Genomic DNA, 24,183 nt, shown 5'->3' on the forward strand with positions numbered 1-24,183 from the left:
AAATCCAAACAGGAAATAATCTAGATGAATTATTTACATCATCAGTGCTCAACTCAAGGAAAAGAGGTCCTCCCCGGCTTTCCATCTCTCTCTTTAAAAACAAATCTCATGTTGTATGCCTGAAACTAAAATCAACTATATCTCAGTTTTTAATCTCAAATAATCTCATATATCATTTATATCTCAATTTTTTTTAAATCTCAGAATTGTACACTTTAAAAAGATGGATTGGATTGTATGTGAATTACAGTTGTCCCTCCATATCCCTGGAAGATTGGTTCCAGCCCCCAACCTCCCCCTGCAGATACCAAAACCCAAGGATGCTCAAGTCCCTCATATAAAATGGCATAGTAGGAACTAACATAGTGTTGTAGGTCACTTATACTTCAAAATCAAACTCTTAGAAAAAGATCAGATTTGTGGTTACCAGAGGTGGAGAGTGGGGAGAGGGGTAATTGAATGAAGGCAGTCAAAATGTACAAGCTGCCAGTTATAAATAAGTACTAGGGATATGATGTACAACATGATAAATATGATTGACACTACTGTATGTTATATATGAAAGTTGTTAAAAGAGTAAATCCTGAGTTCTCATCACCAAAAAATTCTGTTTCTTTAATTTTGTATCTATATGCAATAGTGATATACATTAAACTAATTATGGTAATCATTTCATGATGTATGTAAGTCAAATCATCATGCTGCATACATTAAACTTATATAGTGCTGTATGTCAATTGTATCTGAAAAAAACTGGGAAAAATGGCATAGTATTTGCATACAACCTATGTACATCCTCACATATACTTTAAATCACCTCTAGATTACTTATAATACCTAATAGTATGTAAGTGCCATGTGAATAGCTGTCTGCCATGCAGCAAATACAAGTTTTGCTTTTTGTTACTTTCTAGAATTTTTTTCAAATATTTTCAAGCCATGGTTGGTTGAATCTGCAGATGCAGAACCCAGGGATACAGAAAGCCAGAGAGCTGATTGTGTATTTCAATGAAACTGTTTTTTAAAAACTCTGAACAATCTTTTGAAACATGAAACTCATAATGGACTGGTGTTTAAGTGTTTCCACAAACCAGTAAACAGTTCTGCTTTTTAGCTCTTCATCAATCTAACCAGTTTCTATTTGAATGTTACTTAATCCACTAAACAAAAAGTGTTAGGGCCAATTAATGCCAAACACTCCGCTAGACACTGGGAAAACAAATGTGCATAAGCTAAGTATCTGTCCTTAAGAGTTTCACAATAGATTAGCAAACATGCAAATCCTATTGCAATGCATTCCAACAACTGCTATAATAGAGGTATAGTATGTAGGATGTATAGATGCTCTAGAACAAAGGTCAGTAAACTATCAGCTGCAGACCAAACTTTGGGGGTCATCTGAGAGGTCGACCTCTTTAAGCCAGTGTCAGCAGCATTCTGATTTTGACAGAAATGCATTCACATGAATATATTAAGTACCGCAAGTGTTGGTATTTTTGAAAACTTCATCCTTTATTTTGGTGTGAAATGCTTTATTTTGAATTAAAGAAATTTCAAATAAAAAAGGAGTAAGTAAGAGAAACCTGGCCGGAGTTGGAGTGGGTGGTGAGGGGATGGGCAACGTAATTTTAATTTTAGGTATATTTGTCTGTTGTCTTTAAACCTGTTGAATATCAATTTGTGTCTGATGATTTTTAAAATAGACCATAATATCAGGAAAGATTGACACTGATTAAAACTAGTAAATTTAGAAAAGAAACGAAGTTAGTTTGCATTTACAAAAGTCATTCTAACGATAGTTATTTCTTGATCTACTTCCTATTTATGCATAACTTTTATGAAATGCAAAACAACTATACCATTAGATATGAACAGTTAACTTTATGCACATTTTATTTTACTAGAACAGTAAACTGTACATATTTGCTCAGGTTTCCTCTTTGTTGCAAGGTCATTCATTAACAAAGCATCGTTGGATACTCAAATCTTCAGATAAGAAAGTGGTGAGGTGATGTTGTGATTCCGGATGTGTGTCTGGGACAGTGTGGAAAAAGTTCAGTGACTTTCAAACCGGTTCCGCAATTAGCTGCTCCAAATGCTGGACAGATTTCTATGATGTGGAAGTAGAATAACTGGCTCGCATACTAATAGCGCACCCTAGTGGTCAAATGAATCCACTGCCGGCCATATTGAAATTAAAGAATTTTCTAAAAACTTGTATTTTGTCTTGTTAATCAAAGCAAACTATAGACACAGCAGAGGAAACCATAAGTAAAAAAAAAAAAAAAAAAAAAGACAACCTACGGAATGGGAGAAAATTTTTGCAAACGATGAAAACCGACAAAGGCTTGATCTCCAGAATATATAAGTAGCTCATACAACTTAATAACAACAACAACAAAAAAAACCCAATCCAAAAATCGGCAGAAGAGCTAAACAAGCAATTCTCCAAGGAAAAAATACAAATGATCAATAGGCACATGAAAACATGCTCAATATCACTAATTATCAGAGAAATGCAAATCAAAACTACAATGAGGCATCACCTCACACGAGTCAGAACAGCCATCATTCAAAAGTCCACAAATGACAAATGCTGGAGAGACTGTGGAGAAAAGGGAACCCTCCTACACTGCTGGTGGGAAGGCAGTTTGGTGCAGCCACTGTGGGAAACAGTATGGATTCCTGAAAAAACTAAAAATTGACTTACCATATGATCCAGCGATCCTAATTCTGGGTATATATCTGGAGGGAACTCTAATTGAAAAAGATACATGCACCCCAATGTTCATAGCACACTATATACAATAGCCAAGACATGAAAGCAACCTAAATATCCATTGACAGATGACTCAATAAAGAAGTTGCAGTTTATTTATACAATGGAATACTGCTTAGCTGTAAAAAAGAACAAAATAATGCCATCTGCAGCAACATGGATGGACCTTGAGACTGTCATTTTAAGTGAAGTAAGCCAGAAAGAGAAAGAAAAATACCATATGATATCATTTATATGTGGAATCTAAAAAAAAAAAAAAAAAGACAAATGAACTCATTTACAAAACAGAAACAGACTCACAGACTTAGTAAGTAATCTTATGTTTACCAGGGAAAGGGGGTGCAAAGGGATAAGTCTGGGAGTTTGAGATTTGCAAATGTTAGCCACAGTGTATAACAATATATTTTAAAAAACAAGTTTCTTCTGTATAGCAGAGGGAACTATATTCAATACCTTGTAATAACCTTTAATGAAAAAGAATATGAAAATAAATATGTGTATGTATATGCATGACTGGGACATTGTGTTCAACACCAGAAATTGACACATTTTTGCTGAATGTACTTCAATTTAAAAAAATACTAGCTGTTGTTTAACAAATACCTTTACTCCCTCCCTACCCCCAACTCTCTCTTTTGTCATTGGATCACGGCCTTAGTTAGAAGCAATGACTTTCATGGATGAAATCCACAAGGAAGAGCATACAGATCAAGAAGGCAAGAGCGCAAGATTGGAACATGGAGAAAAAGCCAGCATTTAAAAGGAAGAGGGTGAGACAGAACTCAGGAGAGGCCAATTGGATGGGGCAATTTGCCTGTATAAAATCATTCCTGCCTGAGCTCAGGTCTCACCTTTCCCTGTCTCTCACTGCACTGTGTTTACTTCTATCCTCAGGCTCCTCCTGAAAGGAACCCAGAAGTTTGGTTTATTCTCAGTTCCTTGCCTATTCTCTCCTGCAGGAAAAAACCATAGTCCACTCTGACTACAGTGTCAGAGGAGGATTCAGCAGATCATCTTTTTTGTTTTGTTTTGTTTTATTTGTTTGTGTGCTTGTTTGCTTGTGTAATACAAAATATATTCATGTGGTTCAACATTCAAAAGGCACTAAAAAGGTATAACGCAAAGTACGCCTCCTTCCAATGAATGTCTCCTAATCACTCAGTTCCCCTCCTGTTCCTGGCTTCTGGTGTAGCTTTCTCATGCATGTGCAAATGAATGCAGCTGTAGAGGCTTTTTTACACAAATAGCAAGCAGTCCTTTATGGACTGTTCTGCAACTATCTTTTGTCACTAATATTTTTTAGAGTTTCCTCAATATTACTGCATAAAGATCTGCTTCATTCTTTTTAATGATTGTGTCATATTCATTTGGAAATAAGATTTTTATAAAAAGCTTTATTTTGAGGGATAGTTTTAGATATACAGAAAAATTGGGAAGGTAGAGTTCTCATACTGCTTCTCATCCACTTTCTCTTGCATTATTAACAGCTTAAACATTTGTATGACATATTTGCTGTAATTAACAGTATTGATACTCTTATTACTATCTGAAGTCCGTAGTGTATTCAGATTTCCTTAGTTTTTACCTAATGTCATTTTCTGTTCTAGGATCCCTTCCATGATACCACATTCCATTTACATGTCATGTTTCCTTAGCATTCCCTTGGCTAGAACAGCCCTTGTTTTTTTTTTTTTGTTTACTTCTTTTTTTTTTTTTTTAATTTAATGGAGTTACTTGGGCATTGAACCCAGGACCTCTTGCATGCTAAGCATGTGCTCTACCACTGAGCTATACTGCCCCCTCCATGGACACCCTTGTTTTTGATGACTTTGACAGTTTCGAGGAATATTGGTCAAGTACTTTGTAGGATACCCCTCTTTTGAAATTTGTCTGGTGTTTTTCTTATTGTTAGAGTTTTCTTATTGTTAAGGGTTTCGAGGAAGAAAAGCACATAAAGTGTTGTTTTCATCACATCAAATCAATGACACATACCATCAACATGATTTATCACTATATCACCCTGAACACCAGTTGAGGTCGGTTTGTCAGTTTTCTCCACTGTAGTTATTCTCCCCCTCCCCCTTTGCACTGTATTCTTTGGGAGGAAGTCATTATCTGCAGCTCATACTCAAGGAATAGAGAGGAAATGGGAAAATTTAAGTATTCGTTAAAATTATTTTTAGAAATTGGCTAAAAGTCAGTGAAGAGCTGATTGCAAAGGAAGGGAGAAAACTCAAGAAAAATAACTTGGAACCATGTTTTCGAGGCTCTGAAGTTTCATGAGCGAATGAAAGCTTTTGATCAAGGGCTGTTACTGTGGAGCCATTGTATCAGTCAGAAGCACTGCAAGACCTGTGCCTTAGGAAGACTAAATCTGGGACAATATGTAGAATTAATTCAAGCAATGAACAGTTAATTCAAGCAATTAATTCAGCAAGGAGACTATTGCAACTGTCCTGGAAAAGGGGTAAGAAAGGCCTAAAATGGGGCAGTGATAGTACGGTGCAGGGAGAATATTATCTGAAGAAACGACTGATGAGACTTGGCAAGTGATTTACTGTGGAAGGAAGAGACAAGGATACCTTCGATGACAGACTGTGTGACTTGGAGAATGGTGGTTCTTTGACCAGAAACAGAAGATGGGAAGAACGGGTTTGGGGCTGAGGATGAGTTGATTTTACACTGTGAGCTTGAAGGTCCAGCAGCACAACCAGGTGAAAAGTTGAAAATGTAGGCCTGAGGTCAAGACTGGATACATGGATTTGAAAGTTTTTCACCTGGAGATGAAAGGGAAGCCGTGGGAAACTCTAAAGGAGCAAGGCATCCACTAAGGAGGTGAGATAAAGTGAGGAGGGCTCAGGGCAAAGGAAGGCAGGCCAAGAGCAAGGAGGGCAGAGGGACAGAACGAGGCAGTTCTCTTTGGGTAAATGTCACAATTGAATTACTGTCCCCAAAAGTCACCTGCTTTTGTCTTTTTGCATAATTCAATTCAAATTTTCTGCTTTTGTCACTATCTCTCCTGCTTCTAATGTCTTAAGTTTTTTGTTTGCTTTTTCTTAAATTGGTATGACATTGTTTTATTATCAGCCAGAGGTAATTTACTTTTTTCAGTTCATCTAAGTTGCTTACCAAGGGCCACACACCAAGTATTACTACAACTTAGTTAACCAGTTCTGGAAGCTACCATAAACAACTTGTGACCTGCCCTGATTGGGGCATGTTTATAGGAAAGTAAGTTCCGGTAAGTTTGGCATTCACTGAACTGCATTATTTTCATTTTATATTTTACATTGAACCCAATAGTTTCATTTGTTCCAAGTCATTTTTATTAACAGTGTGATCACATTTGCTAAAATGTTCTTTTTAGTGGCTTCTGAAGATGAATTTCCCCTAAAGGAAATGTCTGTTCTCAAAATGGCTTGAAATATGTGCATATTTTTATTGATTGGTTTACTGAAATCACACTTGATGTGGGCTAAGTGAAGACAGACATATTTTACCTTTTAAAAATCAATGCTGCTCCATTCCAATTGCCACTTCCCTTGCTTAGGTCACCACTTCTTATCTTCAGGGCCTCCTAACTGGTCTTCCTTCCAGTCATCCCAATGTCTTTTCTTTTTCCACACTGTAGCCAGAGAGCTCTTTCTAACTGCAAATTTCACCAGATTATTCACCTATGAAAAAATATTAGTGACTCCTCAATGCCCTGAGCATCACTTACAAAGCTCTTCATGATCATTTTCTACTCTTGCCCACACACTCTCTACTCCAGCCCGTTCAGGAAGAGAAGAAATAAGATATAAACACTGGAAGGGAAAACAACAAAAAAAATACACTTATAATCTACACAGTATAAATCAAAGGCATCTAAAGAAAAAGTATTAAAATTGATGAGACAGTGGGCTACCATTACATACCCACCAGAATGGCTACAATTAAAAAGACAGACAATATTAAGTGTTGATAATATAGAGCAAGTGGAACTTTGGAAAAACATTTGACAATTTCTTAAAAAGTTAAATATGACTAAGCATTTCAAATATATACAGATAACATTATATATATATGTACACATACACATATATACACATACATGTAGTGTCCAAGAGAAATGAATGCATATGTCTACAATAAAACACGTGTATAAGAATGTTCTTTTTTCCATTGAAGTATAGTTGGCTTACAATGTTGTGTTTGTTTCTGGTGTACAGCACAGTGATTCAGTCAAGAATGTTCTTAACAGCTTTATTCATAATAGCCAAAAATTAGAAACAACCCGCACGCCCACTGACAAGAAAAGGGATACATTTCTGTGTATTCATACAATAGAATATTACTTAGCAGTAAAAGGGAAGAACAACTGGTACATACAGCAACATAGATGAGTATCACAGGCCAAAGAAGCTGGACATCAAGTACATCCTCAGTACGATGCTCAGATGGACATATGAGTGTGTGCACAAAGTGTGAGGATTTTTGTGTCAGATGTTAATGTCAACCAGAAAGCATCCATTACAGAAGAGGCTAAACAAGCAAGTTGTCAATATAACTGGGACGTTAGTATCCTTTGGCACTGAAACAACAGGCACACAAAAGGAGAGATGGAGATTCATCATGGGCCCAATAGCATGGACTTCCAGTCACCAAGACTCTTAAAGCTACTGGCAGCAACAGAGCCCGTTGCTCTATTGATAGAGCATTGTTCACCAAGGAGGTCAACCAGCTATTTAGTGGCAACTTGATTATCCTGGGATGCTACTATCCCAGAAGAATCAGGGCTTCATTCTTAGACAGTTAGGCACTTATTCAGGGTATAATTGCCTTTCCTGCCTGCAGAGCTTCAGACAGTACCTGTTCGATTAGCATGGAATTCCATATGACACAGCTTGCAACCAGGGTATACACTTCACAGCCAAGGAGGTGCAGGAGTGGGCCCATTGTTATAGCATACACTGGTTGTATTGCATGCTGCATTATTCAGGAGCAGGTGGGCTGAAAGAATGCTGGACTGACCTGTGGAAGGTGCAGTTGAAGTGTCAGCTTAGAGGCAATGCTCTGTCAGGGTGGATGCCATCCTCCAGAATGCAGTATACACACCGAATCAGAAAACTTTGTATGTTGTGGTGTTTCAATAGGAAGAATACCTGGGGTTCAGGAAACAAGCAGTGGCTCCACTCAGCATCATTCCCAGTGACTCCCAGGAGGACTTTGTGCTTTCTGCCCCTGTAAAACTGTGCTCTTCAGGGTTAGAGGTCTTGGTCCCTAAAAGTGGCTCACTCTTGCCAGGGGACACAGCAAAGGTCCTACTTGACCACAAACTATCACTGCAGCTTGGGCCTTTTGGACTGCATGCTGCCAGGGACTGGCAATAAAGAAAAGGAGTCACCATTTTGGAAGGGGCACTTGACATAGATGAGCAGAAGATAAGGACTGCTGTTGGATAAAGAGGGCAGGGAGGACACGTGTGGAATTTAGATGGTCTACTTGGGCACTTCTTGGTACTCCCTTGCCCAGTTATGACAGAACGGACTAGTGCAGTAACTTAAACCTTCTGTGCTCCCAAATCTGTCTCAGTGTCTGCTTACTGTAGGACCCAACTAACACACTGATTATGCTGTTCAGGCCTACTATATTCTTAATAATTTTTTGTCCACTTTGCTTAGGTTTGGGAGATGTTTGTTAAAGTCTCCTTTATTAATGTGTCTGTTCACCCTTTTATATCCTGTAGCTTTGCTTTAGGAAAGTTATCACTCTGTTACAAGACAACCTCAGCTTACACAGTTCCTACATGACAAGGTTTCCAGTCACCATGTTTTAATTAATTAACACTACTCCTCAATAACACGGTTCAAATTCCACTTATGATGGTATAATAACTGAGTAATTGCATAAAGTGCAAAACTATGTAGCTAGTTCTTCAGTCCACAAATCACTAAGTTAACAGATGCGTGCCATGATCAGTGACCAATCATGATACTTCTCTCAAAAGGCTGTGGGTGATTGGACATTGCACATCTGTTGTTCAGTTCAGGGACAGAGAGCAAGGTGTGCGGTAATATTGTCTCCTTGTCTCCCAGTGATAAACCCATGTGACACTTTATAAAAATGGCTAATCAAAAGTGGGAGTGGCCAACAAAGATAAAAATGCAGCAAAGAAACTAATGTGATAATGCTGGAATTGAAATTCGGGTCAAATCTAGATGTTATAGACGTTACACAGGAGTTAGAGAAGAAGTAGTTAACTATGGAATTGTTGACACCACTGCTGCTCCAGAGACAGTGTCAGAGGAAACTAGCGAAGGCAAACTTCGAAATAAATAAGTGGTTATGAAGAATGTCCCAGAAGAAAGGATACTGCCAAAAAACTTCACATTAAAGGAACTCTTAGAAGTGTTTCTCAACTTTGAAACACAAAGGATAAAATGTTGGCAGCTGATCCAAACTTAGAAACATGACAATTTGCCAAGGCATAGAAAAGATGCTCACACTGTATCATCATATGCTATACAAAGAAAAGGCGACCTCGCCTGACATTTTTTTCTTGGTTAAGTTTTTGGAAAAAAGAACTCTTTAATTTTCTCTTACCTACAGCACCACTGCTCTTCTCAATCTGGTTTCTGTGTTGAGCAGTTTTCCACAGGGTGAGGCTCTTTCTTTAAGAGGCAGTATTTACCGTTATTTGTAAGAATACTGAGGTCTTGACAGCCACCACATTGCACCTCTCAAGACTGAGCAGTTTTTTCACCCGCTCTCAATTTAAAGCTCACGAGGACTGCCGTTAGCTTTGCAGGCAATTCTCAGTTCTGATGGTCCAGGTTTCCTATTGAGTGGGCATCTCTCCATTTGGGGGTTGTTGGCAATTTTTCGGTTCTGCAACTCTTACTCAGTATGTCCATCCATCTTCCAACACTTCCACTGCACAAGGCCTGCAGCCCTTGATGTTTTGGGTTTATCTGTCCATACTCGGGAGTTCACGGAGATTCCCTTTTATTTAGTTTTATTGAACTTTGGGTCTTTTCTTTTGTTATCCTGGTTAGTGTACATGGTTTTCAGGAATAGTTTTGAGGAGATTCAGAAACTATACTGTTAACATGATCATAGTATCTGACTCTCTTAACTTTATTAATGGTGTTCTTTGCTGTACAGAAGTGTTAGATTTTAATGCAGTCAGATTCTGAACAATCTGCCTGGCTGTATGATTTGTTCTTCCTGGAAGTGCCCCGCTACTCTAGTAGAAGCATGGAGAAGACACCTTCCTTAGTGATCTCTCCCTGCCAATGACAAGTGCCTCGTACCTCCATCTCCCTACCGGCAAAAACCCTTCCTTCATTGCCTTCACTGTTACCCTCCTAGAATATTTTAAAGTCTTAAAACTAAAGCAATGGCTTCCCCCCCTTTCCAACTCCAGGGACCCTTTCCTTAAGCACAAGCTTACATAGAAACTCAAAATGAAAAATCACAACTATCCAAGTTTGGCACTTTTGCCTTTCTCTGGTCTACTTTTCTCCCAGAAGCCTTTGACACTTAATCTGAAATCACTGAAGTAAAAAGAAAGTTCTCAATTCTAAGTGAAGAGTCATGATTTAGAAACAGAAGAAAATCACACTGATTACCTTAATCCTGGGAAATTCTGATTCAGAATTTAGGGTGAAAACTAGAAATGAGCATTTTGTTAACGCTCTCTAGGTGATTGCTAATGCACAGTTTGAGAAACATTACACTAGACTTATGCTGTCCAATATAGTAGCCACTAGTCACACATGACTATTTAAATTTAATTAATTAAAATAAAAAAATCCAGGTCCTAGCTGCACTGTATTGGAACCAGTGACTATAATATTTAAATACAAATATTCTCTTTTTTTAATTTTTAAAATCTCCATTTTGGGGCAATGTTTTATAATGTACTTAATAGATTAGTACAGTATTGCATGAATACAAAATAATTACATATGTAATATGCATAATTATATATAATACGCATGCTTAAAAATTATTTACTGACAAGAGTGGGATGGTCAAAAAGTTTGGAGACCATTATACTAAATACCTATGTCTTTTGAAGAATTTGCCTGGGCTGATAAAGACAACTTTTAACTAGAGCTCCTTTCTAGGAATCGTTTTTCATACTTCAAACCCAAATCCCCAAACATGAGAAGCCCCTTGTTCTTTTTAAATATACACATATAAGATATTTTATTTCAAAAAGCACAAGAACATTATACAAGATTTGAATTTACATTTTGCAATAAAAGATAACAATATATGCATTATTTGTATAACTTCATCATGGATGGAATTTGAATCAGTGGTATAAACATGTTGCAGTCACTATAGATAGATCATCACAGTGAACCAAAATGCATAGTTGTTATGAAATGACAAATGACCACTAAATGGTGAACTCACAGCCCATACACCAACATAATAAATTAATTATACAGATATGTTTTTCTTCACTGTATCATTAAAATTCCTGACAACCCCTCACCAAATATTAGAAAAACACAGTTTTGGAGCCATCCTGTTGAACCAGTTCCTCCACATAGTACACTAAAGAAAATAAAGTGACTTTTTGCTCATTTTAAAGTAAACTTCATAAGCTTAATTAAATTGTTTGCAATGATGAAGGCAAACGCAAACCACTAGGATATTTGAATATAATTAGAGATCCCTTGGGCTGGGGGCAGCACTGAGAGACATATGTTCATCTCCAGTGCAGAGATCTGAATCAATCTCAGTAAACGGGACTCAATATGAAATGGGTTCTTTGGCAGTAAAGATCTGACTGGCCACTGGATAGTCCCTCTGGCAGCTTAAGAGCTTAACCCCAGGATTTATGAAGTGGATATAAAAAGACTAGAAATAAAAAATCAGCTTATCTTTGCTAAACTTGAGCCAAACAATTAGGGCAGAAGTCAGCATCTTCTGTTGCCTAGGCTGGCTCAGACTTCCTAGTCAGAAAATCCATCCAACAAAATTATATAAGAAATTAAGGGAAGTGTTCTAATCATTTAATCAGACTGGCAAATCTGACAAAATGAATACTGAAATTTCTAATCCTCACCCCTCAATTGTTATAAATTGTTCACTGGAGTTATATCTATTTCTTGATATCTTCTGAATAATAATTATTCAAGTAGAAAATTGTGACTCTGATGCCTGTTCATGCCAATCCCTTACTGCAAAATCTACCTTTTCTTTACATAAAAATACCAAAAAATCTAACCCCAAATGCGTATCATCAATCACTTTGCAAATATACTTTTACTTGCTTGCCTTTGTTGAGCAAAATGAAGGTAGGAAAACATTTATACACATACATGACTGTGGGTCACCAAAGGCAAAATAAGATGGTCTTTGAATGCATCTTTCAAACTCCTAACATTACCCCAGAGACAACAGAAGCTAAAATGTAAGATTTCAATTTACTTTCTGCCTGCTGTTCTATATCACAAGTTCGTGATACAAAAAGTTAAAGCCAAAAACCAAGAAGTCTATGCACAGATTCAGGAGAGCTCTGTTATTTATAAGCAAGTCGGCTCAACCACAGCATGTTATAACAGGACACAGACTACTGATTACATGGCTTTTTTGGCTGGTTGTACTAGTCATAAAACCAGAGTGTATGAAAAGTTTGCACACAGGTAACAGATGAAGGATTTGTCTTTTACAAAGACAAAGAAGGTTATAGAACTGGCATCAATCTGGTTGTCCTGAATTACCGTTGGCATGCTCCATTCACTGGGGGAATTTCCTTATTTTCATTCTATAGGAAGTTTTACATCAGAAATGCATCAAGTTTCTAAGAGTCAAAGAGTGGTGCCACAATCAAGAGAGAAAATGAACTCATTTTAGAAATTTGTCTTTGGAAAATGGAAAGAATAATTTTAAAATTCAACAGAGCTATTTGTGGTCAGAGGTGAGGACTGCAGGCTCTCTGCCTCATCAAGGATGAATAATAAACACATTATCCTAACTCTTCTTGAGGTCTACAGCAGGAAACAGCTTTTCCACACTGGCAGAACTCTGCCTTAGAAATGGCGACTCTGACCATATAGAGACTTAGTTAAACTTCTGGCTGAAACAGGAAGTGGCACATTAGGGGTATTTCCTTAAAAGAGAAATAAAACTTTTACTTTTTGGAAAACTTTCTCAATTGAAGTATACCGCATGGTTTCTTTTTTATCTGCAAGGAAGACTATCGCAGATTATTAGAATCTTATCAGTGATCCATCAGCTAAACTTAACTTGGGTGGAGAACCACCAAATACAAAATTGTGGAAGAGTCAACTAACATATAAGAATACTCACAATTGCTTCATGTGACTTCATTAACTGGGAGGATGAAGTGAAACGGGAAAGATTATGAAGGGAAATGAGTCTTCTGGAACTACTAGCAGAATTTTGGGGTGAAGAAGCATTTCCTTAGTGTTCTGGAACATAAAACACATTAACCTATGTCCTTTTTTCCTTTTAAGTATGTGTTCGCTAATTGAAAGAAATACTCCATTAAGGAATATTTTATTGATGTATGTGAATCTGGACATGGAGCAAAAGACCGTCCACCCCTTCCCCAGCCCTCAGAAAGGTCTCCATAATTCTGAACTGGTCTTCATTACTGTCTTTGTTCGTGATTGTCCCGAGGCAGAGCTGGAGCTCACAGTAACTGCCAGTTGAATCCAAATAACATCTGATTAGTTTCCTGGCTCCTAGCAATCTCTTCTATAATGCAATGTTGCTGCCATACCAAATGGAGCTTCCGATATCGCTCGTGTGATAAATGAAGGGGGTTGCCCCTCCTGCAGGGAAAAAAAAAGACAACATGTAAGTTTCAATCAAATAACTGCCACATTGTCTAAATTAGTCTGAATTTCTGAGATGGAACTGGGAAGAATCACCAGGACAGGGTTTTAAAAGTATATTTTTCCTTTACCATTGATCACTATGAGCGTGGTAAGTTACTTATTCTAATGAAGCAGAAACTTACTCCCTGATTATTCAGACAACAGTACTGCAGGCATTATGGAACTTTATTTAAATGGCTAGAAAGGTTTGTAACTTGAAGTTCTGTTCCTTTCTAGGTGGTTAGCCTGAGTGGGGCTTTTATGGCTTTTTATTTATAATTTATATATAATTTATATAATTTATCATATAATTTATCCAGCTTTGATTTCTGATCTTTGCATGATAGAGGTTAGGTCTGAGTTAATACTAAGCCCTCAAATTATATGCTGCTCTTGACAAATATTTGGTTATTATTATCTTTATGACACAACAAACTTACTAGTGATTAGCAAATATTTATAAAATTACTCCACATCGATTCTAAGGTTGCACAGTTTGTAACACTGTATCACAGCTAATCAAAAATGACTGAAGTCTGGCTGTTGCCAATGATGGAGAACTGTGAGATTCTCACCCCTGAGGCACTCAAGCGTCTTTGCTTATTGGTTATTTTCATATTGCCTAATTAACTTAAAAATTCTGCTTCTTTGTCCCTTTCTGGAACAACTCAGATCTCTTATCCTCAATTATCAACTACTTCTACCACCCAGCGTTTTTCTTTCTGAATCCAGTGACTTTCTCTATATAGGTCAAATGCTGTTACAATAAAAACAAATCTCAGTATGACCAAAGAGGTTCCAAGCCTCATCTAGTAAGCCTATTCATCCTGAACAATACATTACAAAAAACCAAACTTTCAGTTAAACAAAGAGAGACAGTTAATGGTAAGGGGATCTAACCTTTACCTATATGTGTTTGGGACCATTGGTGCCTTACCTCCTCTTTTTTATAACCATGAATGGCACTCCAGTTCCCCTAACACCAGTGAAGGATACAGAAAATTTCAGGATTCTAAGTGTTTTTGTTAATGCTTGGAAGCAAATAAGGCTAATAAAAAGTTTCAAGTATTGCAATGGAAACAATGAATATCCATTTTAAACCAAACTTCCTCACTGGACACTACAGAGTTCCTTCTTTCATATATCAGCATCAATTAAACTTTCTAAATAATTCTGAAAAATGGTTGATTAAAAACTGTAGAGCATTCAAACATTAGAATGGTTGGGGTCTAAAAATTTTGGAGATATATTACCCTCAAATTTTGGAGAAGCACAAGGTTGTTAAAAATTACATGTTACATATGGGATGGTGTATTTAATATTTTAAATTTGTAGCTATTTAAAAATATCTCTCAGTATTTAGCATTAGCTTTTGTGTTTAAAGAGCTGTTACCACCCACGTACAATAATGTAACAAAAATAAGAAAAACTTACTTCAGACCAGGGTCTGTTTCTCCGTACTCATCCAAATAAGGAGCAGGGTAGGCACAGCCTCTGGCTTTACCTTCAACCAGGACCACTCTACATTCTCTGATTCTGAAGGACAAAACAACCAACAGGAAATGTTAAGTGCATGTATGCCAACGACAGGCACTGCAACAAAGTCGATCTAGAGAAAAGACATGGCCAGTATCGATTAGGAATTCAGTATAAAGGCAATACAAACATAGACAAATGGACTAAATTGTGTCTTATCTATTGAAGCTATGGGAAAGGATCAACAGATTTAGGGCAATGGGATCCGTAATACTGACGGAATATACTGAAGAGAGGAAGGAGGCTGTCCTACTGGAACCATAGACACCCTGGAAAGTGGTGGCTGGGGTTGTTTTTGCCTATTTCCTGACCTATGACCTGGAGAGGGGAAGTAGCTTAACAGAGGGAGCTTAAGCTTAACAGCTTAAGAACAGAACCACATCTCCTACTCTGATAACCTTGGGCCAGAGAGAAGGTTATCTGGGGAAGTGTCAAGCCTTGCGTGGTTAGAGCCAGCCTCCAACAATGCACATTATAAAGAACCTTTGCCACCTTGAAGGTACCTGGGACTCTTAGAGCAGAGAAATGGAGAAATAAAAAATAATGTTTGTGTACATGTGTACAGAGAGTACAAGTACTCTCGAGAGAAATTATCAAACAAACAGCTGGAATACTGGGTTTACTTGCTGTGGGTTCCCTAGAAGACAAGTGTGTGGGCCTGGCCTCCATGCACTCATTCTCCTTGTTCCAAAAGACGCTGACAAGCAGTGATTACATATTCCCTAGTGAGTGAGATATTTGGGTTTATGTAAACAGAACCTACATTCTGTGGGGAAAATGGAAAGAAAAAGTACATGCATTCACTCTGAATTTTCTCTCTCAGGCAACTTGCATTTTCTTTCATAAATATGAGTGACAATTGTTCTACTCTTAGTCATTTGCTGACAGACCAGGGAAATCAATGGTTGATAAGGCAGAGGAAATGAAGAAAATTAAAACATGCAAAGGACAATGTAAAGTAACAATGTCCTTTGAAAATGTTAAGTTTTAGGACTCTAAACTCTTTCACTATACTTGAGTATTACACAATACCAGAGTAATCAATATAAAGTCTACCATATTTGTTTAAGATTTTCCACAATTAATGAAAATACGAACAGATATCCACTCTTTAAACTATTTACTCCATAATATCGTGTCAAATGCAGTTTCATGTGAATAACAGATTTATGCTCTAACTTCTGACAGATTATTTCCCATCAACATACTGTCCAGCCATAACAGCTTCTAGATTGGATCCAAATTCCCTAAGTTCATTAATGAAGCTTCTAGACCACTCACTACTCACTTCAGAAAAATGCAGACTCCAGCTCCACAGTGAAGTGCATGAAAAATGCAAGCTCCCACCTCTTCCCCATTCACAATTTCTTGGCAGCAAATGTTCTGAGAACACAGTATGGTCCCGCAGAAAAGACAGAGGACAGGGTGCTTTCGCTCGTCATCTGCAGACCGTGGGCACCTCAAAAGGGAAGAAAACATTCAATATGGTGGAAAAATAATAAAAGCATGATATAATCAGTTAGCAATAGATATATTTAGCAGTGTTTTCATCACTGGCTGCTTTGCAGCAAAGAAAGCTCTTAAAACACAAGGAAATATTTAATGAGATGATTCCTCTTTAATACTTCCCCTCAAGAAGACAACAAAAAGTCTGATTAATCCATAGTAAGAAAATTTATTTTTAAATATACAGTGCCCTTATAACTCCCATAAAATCTGGCACTTAAATATGCCTTGAGATTGAGATGCATTTATAGAATCCAGACTTCATCTGACATGACCAATTTACAGTCAACTGCCTCTCTGGATTGGTTTAGTCAAGTTTGTGTCCTCAATGTTAGAGGAATATGGCCTTGAAGGGGTATAGCTGTTCTGGGGGGTTTTTTAAATCACAATTTTGCAGTAAGGGTTTAAACACATTTCCCCTCATTTCTTTCAGTATTGAGATCTTTAGGGTTGAAAGGAGACACTTTAGTCTTTGAGTTGATGCACCATTCTGTCTGGGAAAAACATGAAGTCTTGGGAAGGAAAAAGTGACAAAGCTGACTTTCTTGAACCAAATAGTACCTTGAGATCTCGCATTCGACACAGTGGCATCCCAGAACCTTGCTATAAAGCCCCCAAAGAGGAGTATCACTCTCTGGATTAAAGTGGTAATGGCTATCTTGAAAAAAGGAGCTTCTGATGCTCCTGCCTCTGCTATGTAATGATCACAGATTAAACATCGATCTGGATAGTAAAAAATAAATGCAGCCCCAGGGGAGATGCAGTGATGCCAACAATCGGGTCAAACAAAGAGCACCAAACAAATTTCCAATTGGGTATTAAGTTTACTCTCTAACGCCTAGTTTCTTAGGCAAGATGAGAAAACCAACATTGTCTACACAGGAGCAGAAAGACTCTGTGTATCTGTATTCCATTCCTGTCTCCCACAGGCAAGGTGCTATTCTCACTTCCAGGGGCTTTCTCTTTTTAGATAAAGCCAACATCTTCTTTCACTTTTCACACAGGATGGCTGAGTCCCATCCTATAGAGGAAAATGGGGGTGATGCCTGAAACACAGTCACTGAGCAGCCATCCTCCTACACTAGAGATGACTCAAGTCCTAATGGAAACTGGTAGTAACAATAAAACTGGAGGAGATTGTAAGATTTCTTTTCATTTTTACTTGGAACCAATAAGTACTAATATCACCCAGGAGGATCTTCACTGTGATTAATGATTGACACTCTCCTCAGATCCTCCTAGGAACCAGCGTGATACCCTTTAATGACTGACAATAACACCTCTTCACTGGGCTTCTGTGGTACAAATGCAGCCCTAAGATTGGGAAAATCACTGCATTTGGAGCTGGATGCAATCTTTGAAATCTAGCTAATTTTTCAGGGGCTGAGAGGTAAGATGATTCAACCCACTTCTTTAGCTGGTTAACCTTAATCTGCCGGAGACAAGTAGCAAGGGAGCTGATACTGAGGTCAATTCTAACTGGCAACAGAGGCTGAAGTATGGGCTGCCCAAGCCCCTGCTGGTCCAGTTAAACCCCCTGGCTTTGTGGATTAAAGCAACGGCTGTAACTAAATAAGAGAATTTCTTCAGTCATTCTGTAGGGCGGTGATTCTCAGAGTGGGCCAAAGAAGGGCTCTTTAAGACCTTAAAATGATCCTAAACTAAAATTTTTCCCTTTGGTTCCTTTAAATGACAGCAAGTTATTTAACATATAACTAAAGATTACTAATAAGTCACCTTATACCAAGACAGTTAATTGGAATTACCATTTGGTATCCTTAAATTTGACAATTATTTGTGTTAACTGAGAGCTCTACTTAAGTTTACTAAGAATTAAGTTTAGCTGCTGCACAATGCTTAAGAACATTATAAAACTCCTAACTGAGCTTTGGAATTTCTGCAATTTGGGAAAAAGATGCTTTGTCACCAGTACGTTATCAATGAAGTCTTGAACAGGCTTTGACTTTCAGGCTGCTGAGATTCTTGTCTTTTAATTACAAGTTACTGCTAGCTTCATGTCATCATCATCAATCTGGTTTGCTATAGGTGGTGTGTGATGCCACCTGAGTGTTAAGAATACAGAACTGCATCAGTATTAATTTCGGCTTATTATTTGGCTGCTCAGTGACTGTGTTTCAGACATCACCCCCATTCTCCTCTATGATTCAAATATAAAATATTCACACACCAATGGCTAAAACAGATATGAATATAACTTCTCCATTCAGTGACATTTCACTGGTGGTATGCTGCTCATTAATTTATGCTATTCAAATAACTTGCATCATATTATAGAAAGGTTAAGTGTAAAAAAATTCTTCAAAAAATAGAATTTTATCATACAGAATCAATGTGTTTAAAGCTCATGTTGTTCTCAAACAAAAGTAACTTAACAGGTAATTCATACATGATATTAGTAATGAGTATAATGCAACTTGTTTATTTTGCTTCTCACTAGTCTTTATCAGTCAATATTTTTTGAAAGTGATTAGTGAAAGGGAAGAGGAATACAAAAGTTTGAGAAACACTGCTTAAGAGTTGTGTTCAGCCTCCTGAGGTAGGAGGAGCATGGCATCAAAAAAGGCTAAGGCAGGTGTACTCCTCTTTCCAGTTCCCAGGCTTGAACTAAAGTTCTAATGCTACCTCTTTTACTATTATAATGGGCTTCCACATAAGACTGTGTCTGGAAAAAAAAGAATTCTTCAGTATTATTTCAGTGAATGAAAGTGGTCACCACATTGTAATGCACGCAAAACAGCATTTAAAGAAATATAAAAGATATTTCTAAGAATGCTACTTGCTTGGGAAGTTGAAAACAGTGTGGTTCCTCTACTGGAACAACTACTGATCTCATGAGAACAGTCTGAAGCAATCATTCTGGAACTCTGTGAGTCCGGACAAACACTTGCAATGTCTAGAGGAGTGCTTGACAAAAAAAAGGCTGGTATACTTCAGTGAATTTTGGCATTTTGTGTAAGGGCTACCGTCCCCAACCCACCAGCCCCACAGCAGGTAGCTATGGGGATGGCTGCCCATTATTCTGGTGTGGCTTGCTGGTGCAGGGATGGACAAGAGGGACCTTGCCCTAAAAAATTAGGGTTGTATGTTTAGTTCTGTCTGGCAGTTCAATGAGGGGCCGGCACAGAGACTGGCCATTGTTTCAACTCTCGTGAGCTGAAGCAGCTTCCTTGGTAGTGATGGTGAAGATTTAAAAAGGCCAAATATTCTTTTTTTTTTTCTTCTCTTTTCTTCTTATCAGATCCAGGCATTTAAGAAAATCTGTCAGTTCACTGGCTGACTACAGAGATAATAGAATAGAGACTTCAGTGAACACACAAAGAATATAGTCCTTGAAAAACAGTTTAGAAAAGTCACTTAAACAAACATAACTGTAACCTTTACCAAGTTACAATGGTGATTCTTGGGAAGGGGGAAGACTCTGATACAAAGAAACAGAAAAGTATGGCCCATTCATGCAAAAAAACAAAAACAAAAACAAAAACAAAAACTGACAGAAATCATCCCTAAGGAAGCCCAGCCATGAGATGTAATAAACAAAGGCTTCTTTTAAATACACTTTTTGAAACAAATCATTGACCAAAAAAATTAAGGAAATCAGGAAAATGTATGAAAGAGTAGGGAACAGCAGTAAAGAGAAATCATAAAAAGGAAACAAATAGAAAAGTACAACAAATGAAATAAAAAACTTACTAGAGGGGTTCAACAGCATATCTGAGCAAGCAGAAGAATTAGTGAATTTTATAGCAGAGCAACTGAAATTACTTGAGTCAGAGGAGCAGAAAAAAGCAGTGGGATGATATGATTACTGTGCTCAAAGGAAAAAGAGCTGTCAACCAAGAATTCCATATCTGGCAAAACAATCCTTTAAAAATAAGGGAGAAATTAAGACATTCCCATGCTAGGGAAGTTCATCATTGGTAGGCCTGTCCCACAGGAAATGCTAAAGGGAGTCCCTTCAAGGTGAAACAGAAGTACACTAATGATAACTCAAAGCCATGTGAAAAAACATAGATAACTGGTAAAGGTAACTACATATTAAAGTATAAGTTACTATTATTGTAATTTTTTATACAAAACTCCTCTTTTTGTTTCCTGCATGATTTAAAAGACAAATGCACAAAACAATAATTATAAATCTATGTTAACAGGCACACAGTGTATAAAAATGTAGTCTGTGATTTCAATAACATTAAGAGGGGAAATATAGCTGGAAAGAGTTAACGTATTCTATTAAAACCAAGTCAGTATCAATTCAAACTAAATTTAGGCTGTTAACTGTCACCCCTATGGATACCTAGCAAAGTTGCAGGGTACAAGATCAATACACAAAACCAGTTGTGTTTCAATATGCCAGCAAAGAACAATCCAAAAAGGAAATTAAGAAAACAATTTCATTTACAATAGCATCCAAAAGAATACGATACCTAGGTATAAATTTAACCAAGGAGGGAAAGACTTGTATGCTGAAACTATAAAACATTGCTGAATGAAATTAAAGAAGGCCTAAATATGGAAGGCACTCATGTTCATTGACTGGAAGACTTCATACTGTTAAGATGGCAACACTCCTCAAAGTGATCTATAGATTAATGCAACTTCTATTAAAATTTCAATTGCCTTTTTTTGCAGAAATGGAAAAGCCAATCCTCAGATTCCTATATAACTGCAAAGGGTCCCAAAAAGTCAAAACAGTATTGGAAAAGAAAGTTGGAAGGCTCACATGTTAACAATTTCAAAACTTACTGCAAAGCTACAGTAATTTAAAAATGTGGTACTAGCATAAGGATAGACATACAGACCAAAGGAACAGAACTGAAAGTCCAGAAGTAAACCTGAACATTGATGACCAGTTGACTTTCAAAGTGGATGACAATACTATTCAGTGGGGAAAAAGAACAGTCTCTTAAAAAATTATGCTGGGACAACTGGAAACCACATGAAAAATAAAAATGAAGCTGCATCTTCTACCTTATTCCAAAAATTAATTCAAAATGGATCCACAGCCTAAACATAAGCCTAAAACTACAAAACCATTTGAAAAATCATAGTGATAAATCTTCATGACCTCAGATTTGGCAATGAATTCTTAGTTTTAAAAAACTTGAACATACATTTCTCCAAAGAACATATACAAATATATAACAAGCACATGAAAAGACATCATTGAATTACCATAATGATCCAGCAATTCCACTCCCAGGGGTGTGTGTGTGTGTGTGTGTGTGTGTATAAACAAAAAATACATATATTATATATATATATCTCTCTCTCCAGGAAAAGTTAAAATACATGTCCAGCCAGAAACTTGTATATGAAAGTTTATAGTAGCATATTTTATAATAGTCAAAAGAGGGAAACAACCCAAATGCCTATCAATGGACAAACAGATTAATAAATTCTGGTATATAACAATGGAATATTATTTAACCAAGAAAGGAATGAAGTATTGATACATGTTACAATTTGGATAAACCTTGAAAACATTATGTTAAGTAAAAAAAGCCAGACACAAAAGGTCATATACGGTATGATTCCTTTCATATGATATATCCAGAATAGGCAAATCCACAGAGACAGAAAGAAGATTATTAGTTACTAGGGAATTGGGAAAGAGGGGAATGGGGAGTGACTATTTAGCGGATACAAGGTATTTCTCTGGAGTGATGAAAATGTTTTGAAAGTAGACAGAAAAAGTGGTTATGATACAAATAGGATCCTGCAGGGCCCACCACCCCTAACCTCTGACTCTTGTTTATAGCCCCATGTTACCAAGGCTGTTGCCCCTGGGATCATACCCCTGCCTCTCCCTTGAATAGAAATCAATTACTCTTGGGGGAGGGGAGAGATGAGTGGTAGAGTGCCTGCCTAGAATGTACAAGATCCTGGGTTCAATCCTCAGGACCTCCATTAAAAAAAAAAAAAGGTTATAAATAAACTTCATTACCTCCTCCCCTTAAAAAAAAAATGAAGAAGAAACCAATCACTCTTATCTAAGTCTCAGATGGCAGCCACAAAGAGAAGAAACAAGAATTGGTTAGAACCAACTAAGCCCAAGATGGCGGAAGATTTGAAATTCCAGTGACCCTGAGCCTCATTATATGCTCATTGCAATGTATTAGCATGCTAAATGACACACCCACCAGCGCCATGACAGTTGACAACTGCTATGACAACAACCAGAAAACGCCATACACAGAGGGGAAAATAGGCGATTGGTTTCAGCACACATGATGGCAGAAGCTTCTAATAAAAAGTCCATGTGGCCCACCTGACCCAATGCTGTCTCAACCGGCCATCTTGGCTGAGAGCTCCCCGCTCCAGCGCTTCTTTTTCTTTTTCCCCACTTGAGGGCTTTCTTGTTTTTTCCCTCCCCTTGAGCAATAAAGTAGCTTTTCACTTTGTCCCTCTGCCTCTGCTGAGAATCCTTTCACAGTTCGCAGCAACAATCCCTGCTTTGGTGGGCTTCCTAACTCAGGGATCTCTCTATATGCTAACAGTTGTACAACACTGTGAATACACTAAACACAAATGAATTGTACAAAATTGTATGTTATGTGGTTTTCACCTCAATTGAAAAAAAAGATTTAAAATCACTGTTACAGAGGATGCTCAGTGGTCACTTTAAAAAGAACTGGCTCGTGGTAGTATTTATCAAACGCAATCTCAAAAAATTGTTAAAATATTTATTTCTTCTTACCTGAAATGAGAAGCTTGATTTAGGAGGCAGCTATAGTCATCAGGAAGCTCTATCAAACTATTTCTTTTTCTCGGGTACCTAGAAATATAATTTAAAAGGCAATTTTATTTGAGTAAATAAGCCCACATCAAAAACAGACCAAGTAATAGAAGGAAGACTGTCTTAAAAATAACAAAAGGATTCATACTTGTATGAATGAAAAATGTTGCCTGCCATATCAGTAAACAAAGGATGTTGCAGCCATCAAGCCACTACTTAGGTGAGCCCTAAGGGAATTTAGGATGAAGACAAACCCCTCGGCCACTGCAGTTACCCTGGTGCACCCTGAAAGGACTCAGGATGGGAAAAAACAGGATACAGGCCCTAGACAGCTCAGGTGCATATCAAAGGAATGATTTCAATGAGCCTGGACTCTTGCATCTTCCTGGACTAGGAAAGTGCTAAATTCATTAACTTCAGATAACTGGTTTTCTTTAATTAACAGTAATCTTTTTATGTTCAGACTACCTGGTCTTTGTTGAAAAAACCCCTATATATCCTGGCTCCTCCCTTATCTCTTTGGAGCAGTTCCTCAGAGCTGTCTGAGAAGCTGCCTCCCAGGCTTGAAGTCCTCAGAAAATTCACCAAATAAAATTTAATTCTCAACTTTTAGGTTGTGCATTTTGTTTTAGTTGACACTTGCAATCCATAGTAATTCACACTGTTGACTAGATTAAATCTAAACTTTTCAGCCTGAAATTCCAAATCTTTCATCAGCTGACCTCCTTTCCAAACCCAACTCTCATATTTCCTAAGAC

The 24,183-nt window shown here is 37.5% G+C and overlaps 1 protein-coding gene across 2 annotated transcripts in view; it reads right to left on the bottom strand.

Annotated features, from left to right (window-relative positions):
- Positions 1-13,286: 13,286 nt before the first annotated feature.
- UBR1 (ubiquitin protein ligase E3 component n-recognin 1) overlaps positions 13,287-24,183 on the bottom strand; it is a 134,192-nt gene continuing 123,295 nt past the window's right edge. For both annotated transcript variants that reach the window (XM_074365981.1, XM_074365980.1), the window contains 4 exons: positions 23,387-23,464; positions 16,451-16,621; positions 15,061-15,162; positions 13,287-13,581 (listed from right to left, as the gene is read on the bottom strand). In XM_074365981.1, coding sequence (XP_074222082.1) covers positions 13,440-13,581; positions 15,061-15,162; positions 16,451-16,621; positions 23,387-23,464 — 493 coding nt within the window. In that variant the 3' untranslated portion in view covers positions 13,287-13,439. The remainder of the gene's footprint in view (positions 13,582-15,060; positions 15,163-16,450; positions 16,622-23,386; positions 23,465-24,183) is intronic.

The sequence above is a fragment of the Camelus bactrianus genome, chromosome 6 (assembly GCF_048773025.1).
Source record: "Camelus bactrianus isolate YW-2024 breed Bactrian camel chromosome 6, ASM4877302v1, whole genome shotgun sequence".
NCBI lineage: Eukaryota > Metazoa > Chordata > Mammalia > Artiodactyla > Camelidae > Camelus > Camelus bactrianus.